We start from the raw sequence: 27,753 nt of genomic DNA, 5'->3' as shown, positions 1-27,753 counted from the left end.
TGCCAAGCTTAGTGAGTTTTTCTATAATTCCTGAGTGGGGAATGGTATCAAAAGCCTTGGCCAGATCAAGGTAGGTGGTATGAACCACTTTGCCTTCATCCACAGCTCTGGTGACTGACTCAAAGAAGTCAACCAAGTTGAGCAGGCATGATCTACCCTTCACAAAACCAAACTGTGTGGGATCCAGAGTTTGGAGATTCCCTATATCCTTGTTTAGTAGGTCCATGCTGATGCGTTCCATAGCTTTGAATATCATACTCATCAGGCTAATGGGGTGATAGTTCCCAGGGTCTGTAGTTGCTCCTCCTTTATGGAGAGGGATGACTGTAACAGTGCGCCATTCAGTAGGGACAAAGCCTGAGGTGAGGCTGTGATTGACCAGGGCACACAGGTGAGGTGCCAGTTCACGCTGTAGTTCATGTAGAACACAACCAGGGATATTGTCAGGTCCCATAGAAGCTGTATTCTTGGCCTTGGACAGTGCTGTTTTAACCTGTGCAGCAGTAATACTGGGTGCCTGGCAATCTACTGGTATTGTGATTGGTCCTTTGGGGGGGAGGGGTAAAGTTGGCACTGAATCTGTTGGCCAGTATACTGGCAATACTTGTTAGCTCAGTACAGGAGGTACCATTGGGCAGTAGCTCAGAGCAAATCTGGGTATTACCATGGAGATTCTTTACATAACTATAGAAGGCCTTGTGGTTGTCTTTACTATCTGCTGCAATTCTGTTTTCATAGTTAGCTTTAGAGGATTTGATGAGGGATCTCAAACTTTTTGTTGAGGCTGATAAGGGAGTTTTTCCAGTCTATGGACTTCACCTTATTCTGCATCAGTCTCCTCCTTCTGTTGTAGAGTTTGTTTATGACAGGGGACCACCAGGTTAGCTTCCTTTTTTTGGAGGAGAGCATCTTGGTATTATTGGGTATGGTGAGACCCATGCATTTGTGTACATGTTTGTACAGTGCATTAGTGTATGATTCTGTGGTCACACAACTATTCTTCATTTGCATGGGTACCGTGAAGTTAACCACCTCTGTTTTTAGGAGACCAAAGTTAGTTTTGGAGAAGTTTCTCATGGTGGTTACCTTTGCGGTGGGGGGGGATGTGGATTTCCAAGGTGATTAGTTTGTAGTTGGAGCTAACCAGGGAGGAGCTGACTATTGGTGTAGAGCAACGGTCACCCATGTTAGTAATGACCAGGTCAAGGATGTTGCTACCTCTAGTGGGGGTAAGAACAAGCTGGTCCAGAGCATTGGAAATAATGAACTCCAGGAAATGTTGGGCAAGTGTATTGGTACATCAGTAGTTTACCCAGTAAATGGAGGGGTAGTTGAAGTCGCCTAGTAAAGGAGTGCTAGATTGGACCCTAATATTCTCCAGGGTGCTTAGGAACGTGGAGTGCAAGTCTTGGGACACATGGTTGGGGACCTATAGCAGGCTACGACCTGAATCTCTTAGCTTGGAGTTGTCAGGTGTGACTATAGATTTCTGGATTTCTCATTGTGTTTCTGAGGTCAGTCAAGTTAAAACTGAATCTTGTGATCTGATTCATTCACTTAATTGTAGGAGAATTGAGGGCACCTTCCACGGAATCTTTCTGGTAGTTCACAAGTTAGGTAGTCATTAATATATGGCCATGTAGTGGCCTATTTCAACATTGATTAATAGTTTGCTCTGCACCCTTTTGTTGCCAGCCAGTTGGCTTATGAATGATTTCCTATATCCTCTACTGATGCTATTAAATATTTGTTAAATTTGGAGTATAACCTCTAACACACACTGCAAGTCAGTAAGCAGCTAAACATGACATCATAACCACCTAGTCATAGGTACACTGTCTGTTGCCATTACTTTTGAAAAATAATTTCTTAAGCCACTAAAATCTTGCTTTTTTACTCTAAAATATTTTCACTTGCACCTTTACTCACAACTAAAGAGAGTCATCCCGACTCCAAATGTGCTCCCACAAGGATTTGCATGGCTGTAGCTACACGATGTAATAAATTAGTGATAGGTGATGCTATAGTTAGGCACACTGATGCTCCACTCACTAAACTGTGGTAGGATAGGGTCATGATCAGATGTGTCTCTGACGTCTGAATTCAGTATGTGACCAGACCCCTTAGGTCTCTTTACCTCAGGTATGGCTATGTTCTCACTGTCACTCACAGTGTAATGAATGACCTTAGATGCTACAGCCTGCGGAGATGCAGACAGATATATCTGAGCTCTATATGCATGCTCAAGGCAGGTAAGACGTTTGTATCTTCCCTTCTTTGACAATAATGCCACAATTTCAAATAAAGATATTTGATTTGAACAATTGGCTTATTAACTGGTGTCATTCCAGTGAGATCCAATGTGTGTTAGCATGGGTAGGTGATAACTGACAGACTGACAGGTCAGAATACTTTGCCAAGGATAGCTTTTACCTGCCTCTACAGGGCTTCTTGTTTTGTTTAGAACCTTCTCTACCCCCATAGCATTTGCTTGGCAAAGTTAATTTGTTAGACCTCCAAACTCATCAAATTTGAATCTGGCTTATGATAAAATGGCCCTGCCCAATGCTGTTAGTCTGGTTTATGTTAAGGTGGCCGTGCCAATGCTGTTAGTCTGGTTTATCTTAAGGTAGTCTGGTTTATGTTAAGGTGGCCCTGCCCGATGCTGTTAGTCTGGTTTATGTTAAGGTGGCCCTGCCCAATTCTGTTAGTCTGTCTTATGTTAAGGTGGCCATTCCCAATGCTGTTAGTTTGGTTAATGTTAAGGTGGCCCTGCAAAATGCTGTTAGTATGGTTTATGTTAAGGTAGTCTGGTTTATGTTAAGGTGGCCTTGCCCAAAGCTGTTAGTTTGGTTTCTGTTCAGGTGGCCCTGCCTGATGCTATTAGTCTGGCTTAAGTTAAGGTGGCCCTGCCCATTGCTGTTAGTCTGAACAACATCGCCTTGCTAGACAGGGATCCAGGGGAGTAAATACTGTGGGAAGAAATAGCCAGGGAATTGTTATGGCTAGACTTGTATAGGCCCTAGGGCTGATAGCTTAGTACCAACCTATGAACCTATAATACATTGCCTAATTTGGAGATCTTCCTGTTGCTCAAGCATATTCATATACTTTTGTTACAGAAATATGGTTTTCAGTACTCTAACAACACTCCCTTTAAAACAGGATAGAGCACCTATCATCTTTCAGATTGTCTGGGAACAGAGGTGGAATGTGTATTTTTATTTGCTTAAAACATAACTTGCACCAACTACTTCAAGACTTTGAATTTCATGTCACTGATATCTGGTTACATTTGAAACACTGACTTACCACATCATTGTCAATTATAGATATTCTTCACTGTCACCTGGTGAACACAGTAGGTACCTTAGCAAGTTGTATTCCATATCTATTAATCCCAGTACTTTATTTTAGGTGACTTCTTCCTGTATCTATCAGTTAGGAGTCTCATGCAACTAACCATAAATATGCCCAACATTTCCTACATTTTATTAATACCTACTCCCCAATCATCTTGTCCAAGGTTTCACAAGAGGGTGGGAAACACACATGATCTTGTCCTTAAAAAAGCTGCCTTTGTCTGCACACCTACTAACTTTATCTCCTTCTTCATCAGATCTGACCCCAAGACTGTAATTTTTCCCTAAAAATTAGCACTGGATTTCCCAAATATTTAACTGCATGTGGGAACTACTCTAAAGCCAACTGTATATGACTATGCCAGGGGTGTAAGAATTTTAAAAGTGCTTTGTCCGCTACTGACCTAGTCTGTAAAGGTACCATAAGCATCCGTGATTTTGCAGCCATCTCAAACAATGTACAAATAAGTCAGTACCTATTAGGTAGAAGTTTGATGAGAAATTCAGGGGGAAACCCTATGGAGGGAACTCTCAGACAAATAAACTTTTTAATAGGTGGAGAAAATTATATGGTTTATATACAACTCTTCCTGCATCAGTAAGAGTGAGAATAAGCAGGTCTGCAGGGATCTTAAATACATCATTAGGAAGGGTGGATATGATCTGAAGGCAGCACGCACTTCAAAGGATAAGCACATAGCTTTTATCAGGCATATTAGGAGTATTAAAAGTAGTACCAAATGCTGCACTAAACTTGAAGTGAGTAGTGGTACCTATTCTGAAACTAAAGTCATAGCAAATGTACTGGATTACAAATTTAGTTCCAATATTCATCTTCTTCAAACTCTAATGTCTTCTCCTGTAATCTTTTAACATTGCACCTTCCATGGCCACTACTGACTAGATCCTAGACGCTATTAGCAAAAGTAAAATAACAGATCCATGGGCCTGGGCACTATACCAGGTTGACTTCATTTTAAACCAAACCATTTTATTACTGAATCCCTTCTTAATCTCTTTATTCTCAGGACCCTGACAGAATAACTAAAGAGCAGTGGTTGTAGTGCACCTGTGTTAAGGCAGTGTTGCACATGACCCTCAACATTATCATCCTGGTAGCATCAATAGTGTTATCTGGAAAATCATGGATCTTAGTCAATCTCTGACAGCAAAACTGGTAACTTAACTCAGTCTAATCAGTACAGTTTTGTGAAAGGTAGGTCTTACTTGCATAAATTGGTTGCCTTTTTTGAGGGTGTGACTGACACCAGTGATGTGATTCATTCTGTCTGTGCTGCTTATCTCAACCTTGCTAAGGTTTTTGAAATGAGTCCCCTACCGGTATTGTTGATAAACCTCCCAACTTAAATATTAACCCTTGCATTACTCGGTGGACTGGGAAATTGCTACCTGATGATATGCAGAGGGGAAGAGCTGGTGGCACCTTCTCATGTAATAAATAAGTCTCTAGTGGAGTCCTCCAGGGCTTTGTGTTGGCTCCCCTTTTCTCTGACATCTATTTTTCTGATTTTTCTGATGTGAAGACAGATGTCCAAAGTTTGTGGTTGACAATGTTTATGGAATACTACAAACTGGGTGATGTTGACGATTCCCCCATAGACTATTATATTCACCAAGAAGGGCTAGATAGAGTGAGAACCTGGTGTTCTGATCCAGGCCTCAGACTTAATGCAAAAAAATGTAGCATAGTTGCATTTAGGAAACAAGTCTTTCCCATGGATCATATAAATAATATTCCTCTTAAAAGTGATACAGTTGTTAGATATCTAGGCAGTTTTGTCATCAATTAACTCTCCTTTGATAAAGTATCAATTACAGTAAGAAAATATTTTCTTTTCCTTGCGCAGTAAAATATCAAAGGTATTGATGTTAGAATCACTCTATTTAAGGCTCTCAACTTACATCATAACATAAAGAAGACTTCTTGGAGGGATAGGCTCATTATCCAAAGGATTCTATACCCGTGAAACAAACTTCTTTTCATGTTTAATGGTGTAGCACTGTAGCCTCCTTCAAGTTAAGTCTTGATGACTGGATGTGTTCACATAGATTTACCTCAGGGATAATTAGTATGGCCCTTAACAAGAAGAGAGGTAAACCTACCAGAGACATTTCTTATGGCCCATGGCTAAGCTTTAAATGGTTGTTTAAACAACCTACCTTCTATCAACTTTCAAACCTTGGAACCTATTGAGTGAAAGGTGTCTTAAATCAAACAGTTGTGGTTGCACTATGCAGAGTCCATGAATGATTTTATTTGTCTGTTATGTATGTACACAGACTGTTCCATTTCATAATGATGACACAGTCCTACCTGCACACAGGATTTGCTAGTCAGAACAACAATTGGCAAAGCTACTACTCAAAGGTGTACCTGTACTTGTATCTTCACAGGTGTGCAGGGTCTAGAAAAAAAAAACAAATACATTTATGAGTGCAAGAAACCTGGTGGTACACATACAACTGACTCAGTGACTTTTGGGACAGATTGTTCACAACCTTGGTTAGACCTATCCACATGAATAGGCTACCCTTCCCTGAGTAAGAACTACCAGCCGGAATATGCAATAACAGTTAATGAACTGAATCAGTGATAATACACATATAAAGCAAACTTCAATGTCTATGTCCCATTGTGTTTGAAATTAATTCAGCTGCATTGCTCTGAATCAGATTTATGTCCCTTACCACAATTGGTGGGGTTAACTGAGTTAAGCAATGATGCAGTCAGAGTAGAATTGTGTTAACATGAGTAATATGCCCACTAGTTTCATTTTTAAACCCAGATTTGCTATTCTGCTCCCAGCTGGCAGCAGCATTTGAACATCATAGCTGTAAAAGAAAACGTTGTTTTGTCAATACTGTAGAAAGCAGGCCCAGAATTATGACATTGCAGCTGTATCTTTAAAGTGATGACCACAGTATATAAAATGGCTGAAATTCATGATTCCAAAGTCATTTACATACATTAACCCATTCAGTCATTTGACACTCCTCACAGAGAACATAGCAGCACCAGTGGAATCGGCAGTTGCACCTCTCAGTCCTGGTCTGTTTAAGAATGTTGTGTCCTCGTCCACAACACAATGTCCCACAGTTGTCCATTTTCTGACTTGTTTTATTGCAGATTCTACCCTCAGTCCCAGGTGAGTCCACACTCAAGTCTCGCTCACAGAAATCTGGAGACTTCTCAAAGTACACCAGCTCATTGGAAATCCTCTTTTTGTTGAGTCGTGTGTTAAATGCTCCTGAGTTCTTATTGTGAGAGTTTATGAAGATAGCACTTTGAAACTTCTGCTTTAATTCTGAACTGACCAGACGAAACTCTGGTGTCACGTGCCAACAGGTTTTAAACTGACAGCTTCCTGAAGTCCCATGACACTTACATTTCCTTTTCATGTTGTTAATCACTGCCTAGTAAGTGAAGAAAAAATGTTGTTATGCCACTTAAAACAGCTTCAGTTTGCATAAATTTAACAATGTTTTCTGTTTGAGTCAGTGGGACAAACTAACTTTCAGTAATTACAACATAGCTTATGAGGGCACCTTTGGTAATCCAATAATGAGAAGTTGTTCTATCTCACCGTTCAGTCTTTACTGATGGGTTTGGAGCTGATCCCTTGGCTCCGAGTCAGCACCTACTGCAAAGCTCAAGGATTTCTAGTAGCTTGAGCCCAAGTCCGTATCCCATGATGCACCCTGAGTTACCTCAGATCTAGTTTTCCGCTGCAACTGATCAGAGGTTCTTGCTAGCTCGGGGCCAGTAAAAATTTTATTACCTTTCTATTTTCAAATGTTATTGTTGTATTATCATTAAAATACAAAGATATTAAGATAGATAGGCTCTTAAAGCCTTTTCTGTAGTGTTCCCTTCCCTGTGTGCTTTTCTTAGCTTTATATTTGGCCTTGTTTTTTTTTCTGATAGGCTTATTTAAAATTTCTGACTAAAAATTGCTTGTTCAGTGACTTTTTGTCACTTTTCTTATTAGCATAGTATAGCATGATTACTTAGTGTATAGTAACTGTTTATTCAGTGTCCTTTTGTCACATTTTTTCCACAGCATAGTATTTTATTACAGTTTTCTTGCTGTTCAGATTATCTGTTTAATCATTTTGTGTGTGTGTGCTTGTTAGCCTTACTTTTAGGCTTGTGTGCTTATCTTTATCCTGTTTTTTTATTAGAAGGCTTTTGAGTAGTTAGCCTTAGTTAAAGGCGTTTGTGTTTGTGTGTGTGTGTGTGTGTGTGTGTGTGTGTGTGTGTGTGTGTGTGTGTGTGTGTGTGTGTGCGTGTGTGCGTGTGTGTGTGTGTGTGTGTGTGTATGTGCGTGTGCTGATAGCCTGGTTTTTATTATAGGTTCATAGGTTCATAGGTTCATAGGTTCATAGGTTTATACTAGGCTATCTGCCCTAAGGCATTTATAAGCCTAGCCCAAATTATTGTGGCTTACGCCACCCCTTATATGAAAAAATACTGTGCCCATTAGTTTGTTGTGCCTCTGTCCAGCAGTGACCCAGAGATGATTCCCGGGGTAAACCTACGATCTCCCATCCACAGGTCTAGATTTCTCTTGAACAGAGTCAGCGAGGTGCTCTGCCTCACATGGACCGGGATTTTATTCCACAGCATAGGGAGTCTCTGAGTGATAAATCTATCCCTCCAGCACGTCCTATTTATATCCGTGCTAAGGTTTAAGTCGCTTGCTCTAGTGGTTTTGGTGGATTTGGATTTTTTGAGGTGGAGCATGTCCATTAATTCCGGGTTGGACATGGCCTTGTATGTCAGGCACATGTCACCTCTGAGCAGACGGTATGCGACTGAATAGAGCTGGAGTTTCTTCAATCTGGCAGCATATGACAGATTTTGGAGTCCCTTTATCCTTTTGGTGAGGAACTTTTGGGGTCTCTCCAATTGCTGCAGATGTCGGGTGAGATACATCCCGAATGGGGCATTGTACTCGATCATTGGTCTGATAAGTGAAGAGTACAGGGAACAATGACCTCACTAGATCTGGATGTGAATCCCTTCATGATCAGGTGGGCAATGTAGAAGGTCTTTCTAACCACTTTAGCAATGTGAGTGTCAAAAGAAAGGCCACTGTCAACCTGGGTCCCCAGGTCCCTGATAACCTCTTCTGTGCTTAGTGGATTGCCACCTATATGGTAGCTTGGGGTTACCTTGTTTTTCCCGAAGGGTATGACTATACATTTTTGGCGTTTAACTTCAGGCCATGGCTCTGGCACCAGCTATCTGTTTCCGTGAGTCCCTTCTGAAGGATATCCGTGTCCGATGCACTTTCCACTATGGCGCCCAGTTTGCAGTCATCTGCAAACTTTGTCAGCCAAAGTCCTCCCATGTTGGCCTCTACTTCTGAGAAGTAGATGCCAAACAATAGGGGGCCAAGGACCGAGCCCTGTGGGACACCACTTGTGACCGGCTTGGAGTCTGACACAGCGCCAGCAACTCTAACCCTGTGGGTTCTGTCCTTAAGCCAGTTTGCAACCCATCTTGTGACATATGGGTTTATATTTAAGCTGGTAAGTTTTTCTACAATACCCGAGTGGGGTATTGTGTCGAAAGGCTTTGCAAGGTCAAGGTAGGCTGTATGGACTGCCTTTCCCTCATCAATGGCCTTGGTGACTATTTCAAGAAGTCGACCAAGTTCAAAAGGCATGATCTTCCCTTGACAAAGCCAAACTGGGTCGGGTCCAATGTCTGCAAGTCCCCTATATCTTTGTTTATGAGCTCCATTATGATCCTCTCCATAGCTTTGCAGACTAGACTTGTTAAGCTTATGGGGCGGTAATTACCAGGGTCCGTGAGGCGCCACCTTTGTGGAGTGGGACCACAGTTGCCGACGCCACTCCTTGGGCACGTATCCTGTGGTAAGGCTGAGATTAAACAGCTGCCTTATGTGCGGGTTTAATTCCTCATTTAGCTCGTGTAGCACACAGCCGGGGACACCATCCGGTCCCATTGATGCTGTGTTTTTAGCTTTAGAGAGAGCAGCTTTCACCTGCGCATTTGAGATGTCCGGGAGGCTACACTCGGCTGGGATAGTTATCTCTCCTTTAGGGGAGAGGGGTGAAGTTTGCACTGAACCTGTCTGCCAGTATGTTGGCAATGTCTGTGGGTTCAGTGATTTTTGTATCATTTTGGACTAATTCTGAGCATATCTGTGAGTTTCCACCCAGGTTCCTAACATAGCTGAAAAAGGCCTTATGATTGTCCTTTGAATCCATGGCAATTTTTCTCTCAAAATTGGCCTTAGTTGATTTTATGAGTGCTCGTATTTTTTACTAATAATGATCAGGGTGACTTCCCTTTTATGGATTTTGTTCTATCATGTAATAGCTTTCTCCTCTTATTGTAAAGTTTGTTAATGGCTGGGGTCCACCAGACTGGACGTTTGCCCTTTGTGGAAAGAGTCTTGGTTTTATTTGGGATTGCCTGATCCATGCAGTCCTGGAGGTGTTCATAGAAGGCATTTGTAAGGGCTTCCGCAGCTTGGTTGTGGTTTCCTCTGACTCAGGGGCCTTGAAGGATACCACACCAGTCTTGAGTAGTGTGAAGTTTGCTTTAGAGAAGTTCTTCACTATGGTCTTTTTTGTTTGGGGTGGGGAGAAGGCTAATTTATACTTGCTGTTGTTGGGTGTGTCCACTTCTGTCATGACTGATGACAAAGACAAACCCCCTAAGTCAGGGTTTAAAAAATGCCCTAAATGTGGGCAAAAGATGTCGGTTACTGACTGCCATATGAATTGTGTGTACTGATTGGGTGCCTTGTACTTACAAGAAACATGTTCTATATGTCATACTTTTTCCTCTATTGTCCTCCAAGAGAGAAGAAGGAAGCTTATTGAGAGGGGTTTGTTGAAATCTTCTTTCCAGGAAGCTTTGAGTGACCAGGATGGATCTAGTAAATCCTCAAAGTCCTCCAAGACTTCTGGAGAATCAAAAAAATTAAAAAATCTAAAGAGTCTGTGACATCGGCTCCACAGGTCTTGGTGCCGACTGTCTTTTCTTTTCAGAGCAGGTCCCTGGTCTTGGAACCATACCCGAAACTCCTAAATCGCCTGTACTCCAGTCGGTACCATCAGTCTGATCATCTCGATTTTCTGTAAGCCTATTTGATTTGGATGTGGATCGGGTGGTGCAGAAGCTTTTACAGGCATTGGCCTTTGTCAAATTATCGGCTCCAACCCAGGTGGCTTCGGAGCCGGACCCTTATGCCAGCTATATTTCTTCCTCCTCCGAGCCATACCGGTCCTTCGGAGCTGGAGGAGTCAGACCTGCTGATTGTGGAGCCTTTGGAGCTGATGCCTGCTCCAGTGCCTTCAACTCTGTTCACTCTGACATCCTCGGCACCGATCGAGGATGCTAGGAGCTGACACTCTCTGGTCGGGTCTGAGGAGGATAGTCGAACTGACTTGTTGGTTCTGACTTTGCCTCTTGGGGCTTCGGCTCAGATGAGCTTGACTCCTACCTCGGGCTTGGAGCCCACTGTCCCAGTGCTGGGGGTATCGATGGTTTCTTTGGATCCATTGGTCCCTTTGCATTGGAGCAGAGGTGCCTTCAAAGCTATGAGGGGAGTTATGTCTCCCAAGACATCCTCAACTTCTGGACCAGCTTCTTCATCCCCTAAAGCGCCTGTGTCTGCTTCTGCCTCACAGATCCTTGCTAAGCGCAGAGACGCAGAGCCTCAGAAACCCCCACTGAGTGGCCCATGCTCTTCCAAGACCTCCCCAGAAGCTCCCACTGATGAGGTTCCCAGAAAGAGAGTATGTAAGAGGAAACATTTGGACTCCCCTCAGGAGTCATTAACATCTTACACTGACTTGGATGAATCAGAATGGTCCCCCTCTGAGGATATCTCACTTGCTGAGATACTGGAAATCCTTAGGCAGAGGGGTGACTGGCAGTCTACCAACCCTACTGAGGATGACTCGGTCCTCCTGAAGGCTTTTGGGTCTCAGCCCTCCACCTCTTGGGTGTCTCCACCCTTTGATGAGCTTATGCAGCTGGTCTCACGATAGGCGTGGGAGTCTCCGGATACTATGGAGCCTGTCCCTAGGAGGCCTAATAAGTTCATATCTGCCCCCCCAGATAAATCCTTCTTGACAAAAGGTGTGCCAGTCGATACCATGGTGGTGGCAGCAGCCACCAAAAAGGAAATGTCTGAAACCTCCTTGTCTATTCATCCTCCTAACAAAGTCCCCAGGGTCATGGATAGATATAGGAAGCACATGTTTAGTTCAGCGACTTTTGCTCTTCGTTCATTTAACTATTTAACCCATTTTACCAGACTACAAAGAGATCTACTTAAAGAGCTAGGAGATACTCTTACAGTAGCTGCAGGAGCTACAGATAAAGTTGCCACCCAGCTTGCTACCCTCAATTCTATAGTGAACTCATCCATGCGCCTCATTTCATATGCAGCTGATGGAACAAGTAGGGCAGCGAGTACAGGAGTTGCTCTTAGAAGAAACTCCTGGATGCGCTTGTGTTCCTTCATGGAGCCCTTCAAGTCATCCTTCGTGAATACCCCCCTTTGATGGCTCATCCCTTTTCGGACCTAAAGTCAAGGAAACCTTAACCAGGTGTGAGCAGGACTGAAAGACTCTGTCTGCCGCCAGGCACATTTTTCCGCTCCTACCAGACCCTACACCAAGGATCAAAGGGGAGGGAAAATGTGGTTCCAAAAAGCCCAAGGAGCCTTTCAGGACACACATGTTGAACCCCCCTCCAGGGGCAGAGGAGGGGGCAATAATGGAAGATGCCGCCCTCGCGGCAGAGAGGGTCTGCAACACCAGGGTGACAGTGATAATTTCTTTGGGAAGCCCTACCAGTGCTCCTGAAAGGAGGCCTGACTGTCCTGCTCTGGAGGCAGTTGGGGGTCACTTATCTTTGTACCCAGATGCCTGGCTCAAAATAACAAACAATAACTGGGTACAAAGTATCATTTCCAGAGGATACTTCATTCCATTCGCCACACCCCCTCCACCGACAAGGAAAATCCCGGACGTTCCACCCAGTTACAGGGAACAAGCAACAGTAGAGGTCCAGATGTTGCTAAGAAAAAGAGTCATCCAACCAGTCCCAATAGACCACACAGGATCCAGAACTTACTCAAGATTCTTTTTAGTTCCAGAGAAGACAGGGGACTGGAGACCTATATTGGACTTCAGCAGACTAAACAAATCTGTAAAGAAAGAGAAGTTTTGGATGGCCACGCTTCAGTCAATACTTCCCTTCTTAGGGAAAGACAATTGGATGTGCTTGATAGATCTCCAGAATTTGTACTACCACATAAAAATGGCTAGGCCATCCAGGGATCATCTGCGCTTCCGGCTGGGAGCCAATCATTACCAGTTTCGAGCCCTGCCCTTTGGTCTCACTACAGCCCCCAGAGTGTTCACCAAATGCATGGCAGTGGTCACGGCTCACCTGAGACTTTTAGGATTCCAGGTGTTGCCATACCTAGACGATTGGCTCCTTACCACCACCACCAGACATCATCTCATTCAGGCTAGGGAGTCCACTCTGCCACTCTGCAATCAGCTGGGCATTACAATATACTCAGAAAAATCTGCCTTGTTGCCATCACAGCATATTGTCTTTATCGAAGCAGAACAGATTTTATTTGGATAGAACAAAAGATTTCAGGAAATCAGACCAGCTTTTTGTTTCATTCTCAGATTCCAGGAAGGGTATACCAGTGGCTAAAACAACTCTGTCTAAATGGTTATCTGATTGTATCACCTTTGCTTATTCAGCTGCCAATATGCCCTTACAGCATAAAATTAAAGTTCACTCATCCAGAGCAGTTTCTACATCATCTGCTTTTTCTGCCAGACTTCCTATTGATAACATTTGCGCAGCAGCCACTTGGTCAAAACCTCATACCTTTATCACTCATTACAAAGTTGACAGGGCCTACTTTGGATCCACGGTCCTGAGAAATATACTTCCGTGAGCCACCTGAGGTTGATGGTGCTTGGGATGCTACCCATCAGTAAAGAATGAATGGTGAGATAGAACAACTTCACATAAAGAAGTTATGTACTCACCATAACATTCCATGTGAGTTGTTCATCTCACTTTCATTCTTACGTCCCTCCCTCCTACCCCCTCCAGGGCTTTCAGAAGACCAAGATGCTGGATCCTTCCTGGTCACTCAACCCTTCTATACTCTCTCTCTTATGGAGTTATAGAATGACATATGGTATTATTTTACACAGCAAACAAGATCTGAGGTAACTCAGGGTGCATCATGGGATAGGAACTTGGCCTCGAGCTGCTAGAAATCCTCGAGCTTTGCAATAGGTGCCGACTCGGAGCCCAGGGATTGGCTCTGAACCCATCAGTAAAGAATGAAGGCGAGATGAACAACTCACATGGAACGTTATGGTATGTACATAACTTCTTTTTATCTCTAGTATTCAGCCAGAACAAAAGTGTGCAATAAGTACTTTAATTGAAGTTCTAAGGAAACACTCCTAGCTATGTGTTTTTATAGGGTGAAACACTGACCATTTCTTATTTATTATTAGCTGTTTTGAAAGCCAGGTGATAAAGGTAATATATTACAATATGTGCTTTGCTTAGTGAGGAACTATTTCTCAAAGATTTTCCTTTCAAAACAACCCCATTGTCAATTTCAACCCAGACATTGTGAACTGAAGAGGAAATATTCTATCTTATCATAAAGCTAGTCTAATACCATATTGTGCTGGCTAAGAAAAAAAGTGCGGTATCCAACATTTTTGTTGTATCCTGCCCTATTTATTGTAGCCATCATTAGTTTTTTGTTTGTTTGTCTGAGATAGCTTAAAAAAACTTCTGTCATTTACTTATAATCTATTTATACGTGATTATCAGGAATGTCCACTTTGTTGAGGCCCATTTTTCAGGGAGGCCCAGGGAGAAAAGCTGAACAGTAAACAATAAGCCTAGGTAGCATGCTTACAACTTTGTTTAAGATATTAAAGTGAGAGTTATTTTCCATGCTTGACAAGTTTCACTACACAGAGTAGACACAGCAAAATACTTAACAGTCACACTTTCATTACAGCAGATAAAATAGCCAGTTATAAACACGATTCACATAGTGTTAATAGCCTTTAGACCAGGTGCTTGGTCACACATTTTACTTCTATATGAAGAGTAATTTCTTCTGTATACATAATATTGTTTGGCATTTACAGTTAACTTTATACTGCATTATGCTGATTAAGATTACATCATCATTTTATTTAAGTTATCTATTGAGTTGTAATAATCCTACTTTTCCTTTTTTGTGTTTTTTATCATGCTTGTATTTTATTTACACTTTATTAGCTCTGTCAAGTAAGAAAGTAAAAGTTTTCAGAAAATTAGTCAGCTGATAGTGACTAACACTGGGAGACAACATATTATAAGAAAGGACCAGTGAGTTCTGCGACAAGGAATTTGCATTGCAACTGGTACTACTTTTGTAAAGGTCAACAATGGGATTCTATTATTAAATGCTCAACTTCTCTGTCTTTTTTCTCCCCATTTACTGTCCCTGCTATAAATAAACAGCAATACAGCATTTAAAATATTTTAAATTGTTTCTCTCCACTACAACAGTACCTTACTGTACTGTGTTGGTTTCACTTTTAAAAAACTTTTGTCCCACCCTGGAAAAGTCTCTAATTCGCTGATGTCATCAAGGCCACTGGATACAGGTAGTTTTCTGGCTATTTTCCTCCCCAAACTGTCATCACTGCTACCGTCCTAAAAACACACCCATGCTGTAATGTCACAACTCCCTGGTCCTTCCCCTAGCCATACAAAAAGTAAAGGCTAGAACAAGGAAACAGTACATGAGTCAAGTTTCCTGCTGTGAGCTGTCAGTCACAGTATGTAACAGCTCAAATAACCCTTAGCACTTTGACAGCTAGGGAATTTAGGTGTGAAGGGGATGGGAGATGAGTCAAAGTAGTATAAATTCAGGCATCACAAAAGACTGCAGTTTAGCTATTCTAAAAGGAAGCAGCAGTAAAAAGCACTTTGAAAGTCTGTTCTGTGGTATTTGTACTGCTTGTATTTTAAGTAGTCATTGAATGGCATGAAATGTTACTTAAAACCGACTGAATGACAGCAGTGTATGCATGTAAAATCGGTGCAGGGACAGGAGGTTTAGGAAGAAAGAGGCCTGTGTGATGTAATTTTTTTACAGATAAGCTTTGAATTATGGGATATCTAGAGGCAGACTAAACAATCAGAATTACTTCAAGATGCCAGACCCCATGTGGTCAGACTCAGAAATTACGTATACAAATATTTTAAAGCCTGTAAATAGTCCCAGAGTGGTGTTAAAATGTAAGAAACACCAAACCATGATTAAATAAACATGCTTTTTGAGTCTGTAGGTGTGGTTCTCATGCCTTCCTGATCTTAGAAGTCCAGGAAGAGTATATAATTGTAAGAAGTGATAAGCTGGTGAGGAAAGCTTCAGTTGCAGGATATTAATGGTATCATTTAAGCAATACAAGTCGGCTTGAAAGTTGTCCAATTTCAGGACTTGGTTAGGTTGCAGTGGTGAATCGTTGGTGATATATTACATATTAATTTTGTTGTTTTATAGTAAATATATTTCATCTTTGTTAATAATTCAGTTGAAACAGTTATATAAAAATGCAATCAAAGAATATATTGGGAACAGGAGAAACATTACTAGATTAGGTCTACAGTAGAAGGTGAAGAAGAACATACCCTGTAAGGAGTACCTAGAAGTCAATTGCATTTTTTATTGTTAATTTTTGTTGTTGTTGTTCATCAAGAGAATGAGTTAGGTCTGGTATCAATTTGCATTTAGTTGTTAAATGTATAAAATGTTTTCACAATTGTTTTAAGTAATAGGTCATAGAGTGAACCTTTTTTATAAGAGTTGATAGCAAATAGATATTCATTACCTTTTTCCATTTAAAATAAAACAGGAGTCAAGCAGCATTTTTGCAGGCTGAAGTTTCCTTTGAGCTGTTGAATGGTTTGCATCACAGTAAGTCTGTATTGTCTGTGTACTGATAACATACCTCTCAACCTCTTTGATCAAGAAATCTGGACAAAGCCATAAACAAAAGTGGAACAAAGGCCCAAAAATAGGAACAATTTCTAAATATTGCTCTTAAAAACTTAGAAAGGTGATAGAATAACAGGTTTTGCATTAGCATGAATTTTCTGCAAGATGGGAAGTCTGAAACTCAAATGTCTGTGTTTATTTTCTAACTTCAGTCCTTAATGATTTTGCCAGAAAACCACAATTTTATGAAAAATGGACCAAAGATATGAGGCCAAAATCTGGACATTCTGCAAAAATCTGTAAAGGTTGAGAGGTATGGAATGGTGAGATCACCACAACTGCTCTGTAATGAGTTCAAGACCCACGGGGACAGCCTTGGGAAACTACTCTGACACGTTTACACTCTGAGAGGGGCTCATGTCCCCATCCTATATTGCATCTTTTTGTGCCTAGATATTGTAGTGTCCCACACACCAAGTGGTGAGAGACCCTGTGTGAAGAAAGGTGAAGGCTGCCAGCCTAGCCAGATAAAATTTTGTAGATAATTCTGTCATTTGTAAATATTAATGTAAGCCACAGGCTTGTTCTTTTAAATGTGAAAAGACTGCATTGGATATTGAACTGCAAAAATGTAACAACAGTGCACTCTGCTGTAAGAAATCTAAGTCAAGCATTTTATGACTGTCTTTGATGTCAAAATTTGGAGCCAATATGTCTAGAGGAAGGCATCCTGCCGATTATTTTAAGGCCACAGTTAATGGCTAGAATTTGCATGTATAAATGTCCTTTATTGCTCTGGCTTCTGACCAGGTATAAAGAATGTAAATGTAGTTTTTGCTAGCCTGGGAACACCAGAGAAGTGTGAAGAATGATGTCATGTGAAGCAGCTATGTGTTATCAATTTAAAGAGAGAGAGAATCAGAGAGCTATGAGCATTTGTCTTGAGAACATCCACCTTCGCCAGCACTGCCTGTTTCTAGATGTAGGTTATTTAGAACTGTGTTTTCTCTTAGATATAGCTAGGAAATAGGAAGATTAGACTAGTTTGTTTTCTGTGATGTCAGAACTTTTCTACATATTATTTTAAGTATTTCTCTGTGATCTCTGAACTCTTGACTAGCACTGTGTAGTAAGAAGTATTGTCTTGTGTTTTCATTATTTATTATTAAATATTTTTAAACCTTTCAACTGTGGCTGTTTTATGTAAAGTTAATTAAAGCTCTAGAGTACATTGCATGTCTATAATGATACTGTACCAAGTCACTCTAATAAGCCTTGGCTGTTCAGTCACACTTACCATTTGGATAAAAATATTGCACAGTAATAATTGGACACCCTTTCAGTAGGGCCTTTGAGTAGATGATATTAGTGGGTGGTGGCAGCTGGTACTACCTTTTAGACTCAGAAGAAAAGGGGCACAGCTGCAGAACCTGTGCCAGCCTTCCCCAGGAGTGTCTGTATAGTTGCATATAACTCTTATCTCAAAGTGTGTGTGTGTCAGCTACTTGGGCAGGGACATGAAGCACTGGTTGGACAGAGAGGATGCTGGAGGTTTTAGCCTGCCCATTAGGCTGGGATCTGGACCCTATAGCTGTGCCAGTGGGGAGTCTTATTAGGGACATGGAGAGAAAGGGAGAAACCAGACACAGACTGACTGATATTTCTGTGTGCTCTTAAGGGAAATTGTACTTTTCTGTGTGTAATTATTATCCTTTCCCCTATATGGATGCCCTTCACTGGTGTTAGTGGTGAGGATTGAGGCTGCTTGATTGCTGGGCCAGTGCACTGACATCACACCCTGTATTAATTAGTTCAGAATTTTGGGAATGGAGGATGTGCAAGTATTGCCACTTTATATCTAGCATGCATGATTAATAGAACTGTGTTTCATTTTTTTTCTTAATCTGCACTTATGCCAAGAGGAATCCAAGTGTGGGAGTGATTTTTGACAAAGAAGTACAAAGATGGTATTGTAGTCGCTGATAGAATTGGGGAAGCATACCCACCTTACAGTTAATGAATGGATAGGATGTTAGTACACGGTGTTATGTTTTCCCTACCTGACGTTCTGACCACTTGGGTTGACATTGCCAATTGTTATTGCTTCTCAGACTACCTCAGCCACAGATACTTCTACATGTATCCCCTCATAACTTAATCTTAGTTTTCATATTTATTCTATTTAACTCTTCACTTTAATACTCATTAAAGAAATGTCATCAGGAGTATTCTACCTCCTTGGTATGTCTGCTACCTTCTTCATTCTTTCCTCTCTTTTGACTGCTTTAAAGCAAGCAACTCTGTATTTTATTTATGCTGCAGACTGTTACTATTCTGGCATATATTTGGCAGAAGAATTTTGTGTATGTGTCTAGATGTAATATTTAGAACCTACGATTTATGGATTATAGATTTTATCCCAGGCAACTTCTCTTTCTGTAAATCCATTCCTTATCATTGACTAGTTAGTCAGTAATACTAAGTCAGAATAATACTTGGGTGAACAAGAGAAGAATCTTTCATCATGTTATGACGAAAAAAAATCACTTTTATGTTAAATACTGGAATTAGAAGTAAAGATTAGTCAGCAGAGGAGTTCTAATGCAGCTTGTTAATGCAGTGTGAGTGATGGATTTTAAATGCAAAGGTTTGTAAATACGCAGTATTATCTAATTTGTCTTATACGCCTAGCAAGAAGCAGTAGCTGCTACTGTCTTCAGTAAACCTTCCTGTCTAGCCTCTGTGTATTTACTGAATACACAGGCACACTCACACACACACACACACACACACACACACACACACACACATGCGCGCGTGCGTGCGCGCACACACGCAAGTGCGTGCACACGCACACACACACACACACATGCACAAAACCTTAAACAGTGAACTGGGGGGGGGTTCCACTTTTCTACCAGTGTCAGAATATGGACCTCTTCTGTTGCTACCTGAAAGTGAGCACTATTTCTATAATTAAAGATACACAAAATGTATGCCTGTGTGTATATATATATATATATATATATGTCTGTCTGTGTGTGTGGGTGTGTGTGTATGTATTTATATACTGCACTGTGCACCCCAAAGCCCAGCTCAATTTACAGTGACACTGTGCTGCCGAGTCTCCCACTGTAAATGAGCTTAGTTAGCAAAGACACTGAGAGTGCTCATTTCACCAGTGTCATAAATTTTACAAACTACATACGTGGCTTTCCAGAACTAAAATAAATTATTGATATGCATCTCTAGCTAAGCTCTTCCTTATTACCAGCTGTGTATGGTCTGATATTCCCATTGTAAACACTCCCACTACTGTCACCAAGATGTACAATTACCCAGTGGAAAGTATTTGAAATAAAGAAAATGTATTCTGCGTTTTAGTATCCTAAAATGAAATAAATGATTAATCATTGTGCCTGCAACCTCCAGTCCTCCCACTGCAGTTGCCTAATCTCCCCTTAATGACACTTGAGAACGTTCATCTCCCCAGTGCAATCCTTCCTTCTTGAAATAGGACTGGAGAATTAAGTAAGCACGTATATGGCACTATGTTTTGTTAGGATTTTAAATAAATGGACATTAAGTCTACAGTTTCTTCATATTCTTTGGACAATCTTTTCAGTACACCATCTTGGGAACCCATCATAGCTCTCAACCAATCACGGACAAATGTCAACAGGATCAAGGACAAAGCGAGAAAAAAAACAGGAACAGTCAGGGACACTTTTAAAATATTAGTGCTGTTAACTCGAGACATTTATAGAATCAATGTACATTTTCTGAAGTAAAAGAAGTCTACAGCTCTTAATTATTGTCATTATTCATTAAGTGAAATTCATCCACTTTCCTCCAAAAGTCGCCATTTTAGGAGGGATTAAGTGGGACAGAGCTAAAATTTGAGTCATAATCAGGGACATCTCTGAAAATCAGGGACAGTTGCATTACAGAACACAATTCTGTCTTTAAATGTAGTTCTGCACACAATGATTATGAAGTTCCCCTTTGGTGTAGAACTCTTCCATTTTAAAAACATTGGTCAAAAATTTATATTTTCTGCATTTCTGTTAGGACCTAATTTTGAAAACATTGGTCAGAAGTATGCAATGTTATGACTATTTTTCCTTAATCTGGTGAATGGCTATCATAATTTTCCTAGTTTTCAGTCATCATCATCATCAGCCCCCCTTTTTTTCCCATTTTCTACATGGGGTCTGGGAATCATGTTAACTGTTGCCATCTGTCTCGATTCAATGCCACACTCCTGCCTTCTTCAACACTCATGCTTGAATGTTGCAGATCTTCTTTCACACAATCCATCCACCTCTTTTCTGGATGTTCTCATTTCCTCTTACCTTCTTCCTGTCTGTCCGAAGTCTTCTTCACCAGATTGTCTTCTGCTTTTCTACACATGTCCAAACCACTGTAATCTGATCTTTTCTGCAATTGGAGCTACTTTGGCTTCTGCTCTTATGTCCTCATTTCTTTGACTGTCCCACAGTGTGCATCCTACCACCTTTCTCAGGCACTTCATTCCCATCACCTCTAGCTTCTTCAACTGTTCTGCCTTTACTGCCCAGGTTTCTGTACCATACAGTAGTACTGGTTGCACCACTGTCTTGTGCACCTTACTTTTCAGTTTCTTTGGCATTCTTCTGTCATATACTACACCTGATAATCTATGCCACTTCGCTGCAGCCCCTCTGATTCTAGCTTTGACCTCTTCATTCAGACTTCCCTTCTCCTCAACCACCACTCCCGGATACTTGAAGCTGTTTACCTGTTCTACTATCTTCCCTTCTATCTTAATTGTCAGCTTCTTCTGATTTCCCCAATTTACTGCCATTACCTCCATCTTATCTGTGCTTAGTTTCATCCAATGTGCCTTCAGTTTAGCATTCCTTTGCTCTATACCTTGCTGGAGTTCTGGCTCAGATCTGCCTATAATGCCACATCATCTGCATACATCAACTTTGTTGATCTGTCCCCTCCAACCTGTTTGCTAATGTAGTCCATCACTAGTATGAACAGCAGGGGATCAGAGCTAAACCCTGGTTGTACACCCACTCCCACTGGGAACTACTCTGTGAGGCTGATCACAGTTCGTACTTGACTCATTGGGTCCTTGGCATAGCCTGCATTAATTCTACCAGTGTTTCTTGGACTTTGAACCACCACAATACTGCCCAGATCAGCTTTCTTGGGACCTTGTCATATGCTTTCTCTAGTGCTGGAATTTCCTTTTCTCTAGCTTCTTCTGAACTGTCTAACTGCAAACATCGGGTCAGTTGTGCTACATCTTGATCTGAGTCTGAACTGCTCATCTCCCATCTTACATTCTACTACTCTGCATATTCATTTATCAATCACCCTCTCCAGAACTTTCATGGGCTATCCCCCTTAGAGTTCCTCATTCTTTATGGGACCTGCAACTGCTAGAAGAATCCTTTGCATTTCTGACTGCATTTGTCTTTTTCACTTAATCCAGCACTCACCACATCCACCAGGTATATGGGAGATCATTCCTCTCTGTTTCTATGCCTGGATCTAAGTAGTGTCTGAGTTGCATTGTTGCCATGACAAGAGTGCAGCATGATGGATCTCTTGGATTGATGCATATTCCCTCAAATAGCTTCAGCTATCCACTGATCACCAAGCTCTGCAGAACCTGAACCTTCATCCTCTCTAGTATTTGTTTCAGATTGCTCCACTGTCCTCTTTGGGTTCCTGCATAGATTGTCTCCAGTGACAATCTCTGTTCCACTCCATGTATTTTCCTTCCTTCCTTCTTTCCTTTCTGCTGCTGACCAGTATGGTTCACCTCTGACCCTTTACCTTCAGGAAGTCTTATGGCCTTCATTACCCCAAGGAGTTCTTTGGCTGCCAAAAGCAAATCGCATTTCTTCCTCTAACGTCTTACCACTACCACCAGGGATGTGGGGAAGACCACCTAGAGAACATAGCAGAATATTTAAGGTAAAGCTGTTTAGCAAATTCTTGGCACATTTCCTGAAGATTAATGGCAATCACCACATGCATATTACTCAGCAGCTTCTTTGGAAGAATAAGAATGGAGCTTACCAATGACCTGTCTGGGTCAGCAATAATTCTGCTATCTCCAACCATTCCTACAGATTTAATCAATCTCCCAAATGATGAAAGTAGGAATATTAATAGCAGGTACTCATTTGGAATGGAGAATATGAAGCTCAGACTCCTTCACTATCTCTGATATCCTTTTAGCTGGATGTCTCCTCTGCAAGCTCTGTAGTCCATTCATTTTCAAGTTCCACAATTCTCTTGTCTGTCACTGCTTTAGTATTTGTCCTGCTTTTTAACTGTGAGTTGTAGGTGATCAGTCATCTATTTTAGAGAGGATAAAACCTCCTGCTGTCTGTGCAATGATCACTGGAGCCCATTTGTTGCCTCTGTCACCTTCTCTAATATCTGAAGCGTCTTCTTCACCATTTCCCTGTTACTTAATTCCCCCTTGGGGTGGGGTTTCTGAATCCCACGTAGAATGCTTGCCATTCTTCCTATTTTTCCACCCAAATTAAAAATGCTAATTCACAACAGAGAAGAAAGGCTTACAGTCGGTCTAGGAAAATCTCTGTTCCATGTTGGACTCAAGTCACTTTCCCGGTACCATTACTGTTTGTTTTTACTTTCCCTGTCACCACTAAGAGATGAAGGTGATCATTATTGGTTTGTATTGCATTTGAGACTTCTCCAGAACATTACATGTTTCTGAAGGTACTTTTTACATTGTTTCCTTCATCCCGAGTGAAATATAATTTCTGAAAAAGGTTTTGTCATCTACTCTGTTACTATGTCTTTGTTCAGGCCATGCTCTACCTCTGACGTTTGTTTTACCTCTCACCTGTGATGAGTTTCAGCCTACTATTCCATCTTTAATCTTGTGTTTTTTCAAAGGAAAGTATTTATCTTACGTAAAGCCTAGATAGGCTGTGAGGGAATTAATCACCATAACTATGTTATGTCAAATAATATGGTGGTCCAGCTATATAGTAAAAAACACTGTTGAGTCATTAGCATGTATATCAGAAATGTTTTAAATTATTTTACAGAAATACAATAGTGTTACAATCTGCACTGCATCTTACTATTACTGCAAATTCAGTATGTATGGCACCATTGCCTGTTGCTATGAATGGCTAAGGCCATGACAGGGGACACATTCTATGATGATCTGCAAAGGAAGCTCCCGTCACTTCACACTAATACTCTTCATAATTAAATTATTGTGTTTGCCCATATAGCACTTGCTCAAGGTTATCAGTCATGATGGATACAAAAATGTGATGTTTATAAAAACAGACAGCACTCATCCCTGGAGTTGAAGGACCTGCACTGCTTACTTTAGTTCATTCTAACATCTTAACAGAGTGTCTAACACAGGCAAGTGAATGGGTGCCAAAGTAATGGACTAAAACTCAATACCAAGAAATGCATTGCAGTGCGTTTTGGGAAAACCGTCACCCAGGCTAATTACTCCATTGATAAGACACTCCTCAGAGTTGAACCATTAGTCAGGGATACTGGAAGATATGTAGACAGTAATCTGCCCTTTGACAAATATGTAGCTAAGGAAGTAAGAAAATCAGTCAATGTCGCCAAACTTGTAAGTAAGGGCATGGCATCCATGTCCACAGACGTCATTGTGCCACATTATTTGTCCCTTATTAGACCTCAGTTAGTATAATGCCCTCTTTGGCATGTACATGACTAAATATATGCAACAGCTAGAACACCCACAAAGGTTCCTTACCAAGAGAATCTAGGGTATAAACATATTGTCCTATATGGATCACCTCAAAGCCTCTATACTCTGTCTCCTACAGGTTACTGAGGAGCAATCTATGCCTGGCATAAAAGGTATCCTCAGATCCAGCTCTGATGGACCTTTTGCACATTTGCAAAATGAACAGTATCTGAACCACTACATCCAAGGATTTAAATTTTGCTTGTGTGTCTGAGAAGATCCCCATCTCTGGAACAAGATCCCCATCCATGTGAAGCTGAGTCCGTCCCCAACCCTATTAAGAGTAACCTTGACCAGTGGAAGGGAAATCAGAAACTCATCCAGGGTCTGGACCCCTTGTCTCTGATAGACAGAGGCAGACATTAATGGCCAAACTAACATACCTCCCCACATAACCTCTAGAAACTTTCTAACTAATATACCCCTTCCTAGTAAAGCCCCATGATACATAGAACACAAATGGGTTGGATTACATGGCTACGCTTATAAAGGCCCTGGTGTTTGTTAGCCTAGTATATAAGTATGAATCTATAAGTATTAGATATCACGTTATCTGAACTGATCTTATGATAGCGCATTATAGTTGCTCAGATAATATGGGTAAGCACTACAAATTTTCTTCTCTACTCTGGCATTACGGAAGCAAATAAATTGTCTGGCAAAGTAGAAAGATATAATGATAGAGTTAAAGTCAGTAATCTGTAGTGGAGTTATTTGTGACTTATGACTCGATCAGACAGCGTTCATAATAGTCAATTTTAGCCTAAGCGTTATAGATTTAGAAGAGATACTTTTAAATAAATGCACAGAGGTGAATTTACATAGATGAAATCTTGCCACGATATAGTATTATTGAATGAAATTCTCAGTGTAACAGTAGATGTACAAATCCATTTCTGCCTTTCCAAACTATATCTTTTGGACATACCACTGATAGGTAGCACTGTCTGACTTCCTCTTTTTATTAGCAGGGCCTGTCTACCCCTTTCCGAAGGCTTTACATTCAGGTCACATGATACTTCTAATTGTGAAAGCTTAGGAGACAGGCTAGCTTGATCAAGTCTGGATAGCAAGTGCCTAAACAACTCTGACATATAGCAGGACATTTTATAGTGATACCTTAGATAAAGGCAGGTCCATAACAAACACAGTAAATCCAAATAGGTGCGAAACAAGACAGGTTTTCAGAATTTTATCTGTGGGATCTAACCTCAAAAACTATGAAATACCAACGAGCAATGGTTTCCCATAAGGTGGTTTTGATTGAGAACATTACCTTATTGTAGAATACATAATAGTTCATGAGGAGAGCATCTTTGAAGATAATTCTGAAGGCTTGATACAACAATTATTAATAATTGTAAAATTTGTGACTCTACATTTAATTTCATAGGTGAAAGTTTCCTTATATTTTTCTCAGTCTGTAAGGGTTGTTTCACTGTTTTGGGGCAACATTTTAAACATGGCATCCTTAGACATCTCCTTGTAAATTATAGAAATAATTAATTTCTATTATGAAAGGTGATTTTATACAGTACTAAAATTCATAAGATTAAAATTAATTTTCAGTGAAATGTGTAGACAGTTATCACATGCATGTAATAGTAACTATCCTCATTAGATAAACATTAATGCATATACTGCATATTAAAGTTGTGTGGACATTTCAGGATAACTTTTAAGAAAAACTCCTGAATCTCACTACCAGCCTGCTGTCACACATCCTTGAAAGGTAGAGCTTGCTGATATTTATTGATGTAATTATGAAACTTATGTAGGCAGTACTCCATTCAGACCAATGGGGTTTCAACAAAACACTCTGGTTAATATCTTAGAAGGACCCCACAGTGACAAAATAATAGCTTGGTTTAGAAAGACATACATTAATCAAACTGTTAACTTCTTTAATTGGTATGTAGTCATTAAAACTATTAAACATGATGCTTAATGAAATCTCAGTGATTTCAGTGGACTTTGGCTCCAAATAAGCGTTATAATATGCCATTAACAATCAGCACCACCTTCTGTGTATGGTGCCGAGTTTCAGGAGTTGCTTGTAAAAATTGCCAAGAAAATGTTGAAGCTGTCACATGGTTTTAAACTATGGAACATACAAGGATGTGTGCCTGATAAGGGCACCAACTGCAGGTCACACACACCTGCCTACACACACACACACACACACACACACACACACACACACACACACACACACACACACACACACACACACACACAATACACAAAAACACACTTTGGAAAATTCATTTAAGATTAATGAAAGGTTGAATGTTTTTAAAGATTATTATTAGTTCCTTGAAAGTTTAACTGACCACTATAAATAATTGCCAGAGTTATAAATCTGCGAGCAGTTCAAAAGACCTGCATTTGCAAATGTTCTAAGATAAAAATTTATTATTCAGATTTTTTCTTGCCATTTATGAGATCATGATTCAAATTGTGACTGCACAGTTCTGGCCCAGAAGTTAATTTTGTATCTTGTCTGCAAAACTACCTTTCCAGCAGAAGGTGTACATATACAAACTTACGTTATTAACTGGTTCATGGAGTAGAGTCATATAGTGAGTATGCAGAAAATCTATGAAGCAAGTATTGAAAACCAGCAAAATTTTACACTGATCACGTTTGGCAAACATATTCACTGCTTAATACTTTGTTCGTTGGATAGGCTTCTTTAAACTCCACTGATAACATCTATCTCTAGAGCAGGCCAGTACTCCAAAATACTTGTTTGGTGAAATTGTAGTCTCATTGCTTCCAAGGGACACTTGGGGCACTCTTACGTATTTGCCAGCAGCTTTGTACTGATTTTTTATTTATTTGCTTGTTGACCAGTTTCAGAGAAATATTACATTAAGCTTCATATATCTAATGTTTATAGCTTTGCTCATCTGCCTTACTTTTGTTACTTATTTTTTTATTTTTGTATGGTTTCTAGTGATTACATTTTTGTATCTCTTATGTACACCTGTTTCTAATCATTTTGCTACACTTTCTTAAGCTGTTGCATTTTTGATTTTCATATGTTCTAACTATTCAGAGTTTTAAAATAAATAATTAAGTTTACTATACTTAACTGGTTATGAAACACAAACAAAATAAGTAAGTGAGTAAATAAAAATGCGTACTGTTTATATCACTGATGTAAATTATCTGTTTTAAGATATGAACTGTAAAAGTGTCTGGATATCTATCATGTAACCCTACCTTTCAGTTATTTTCTAAGTGTAACAGCCTGTTACTAACAAAATGTACAATTACAAATGAGACATAGACTGCCTTTAAATTGCCTTTGCTGCCCATCAGTTTATTATGTAAGCTGGCCAATCACCTCCACAGTCTTGCATATACTTCTGGCTTCTGCAGTGTAGTCTTTGTTTTCATTCTCACACTCCACCCCCACCTCAACAAACACAGTAACTAAATCTGAAACATCAATGTCCACTGAAAACATATTTGTTTTTCACTTTCAATTAACATATGTAATAAATTGCTCCTGTTTGTATAAGATTATCTATGG

The 27,753-nt window shown here is 40.4% G+C and overlaps 1 protein-coding gene across 1 annotated transcript in view; it reads right to left on the bottom strand.

Annotated features, from left to right (window-relative positions):
- Positions 1-5,618: 5,618 nt before the first annotated feature.
- The window catches only part of WNT10B (Wnt family member 10B), a 99,808-nt gene continuing 77,673 nt past the window's right edge, over positions 5,619-27,753 (bottom strand). Inside the window, exon 4 of the mRNA XM_044083786.1 lies at positions 5,619-6,797. Coding sequence (XP_043939721.1) covers positions 6,339-6,797 — 459 coding nt within the window. The 3' untranslated portion in view covers positions 5,619-6,338. The remainder of the gene's footprint in view (positions 6,798-27,753) is intronic.

This window comes from Protopterus annectens, chromosome 9.part0, assembly GCF_019279795.1.
Source record: "Protopterus annectens isolate FY-2018-M chromosome 9.part0, PAN1.0, whole genome shotgun sequence".
Lineage (NCBI taxonomy): Eukaryota > Metazoa > Chordata > Ceratodontiformes > Protopteridae > Protopterus > Protopterus annectens.
The sequence above is the reverse complement of the archived record's forward strand: the minus strand, read 5'-3'. Positions and strand labels throughout refer to the sequence as shown.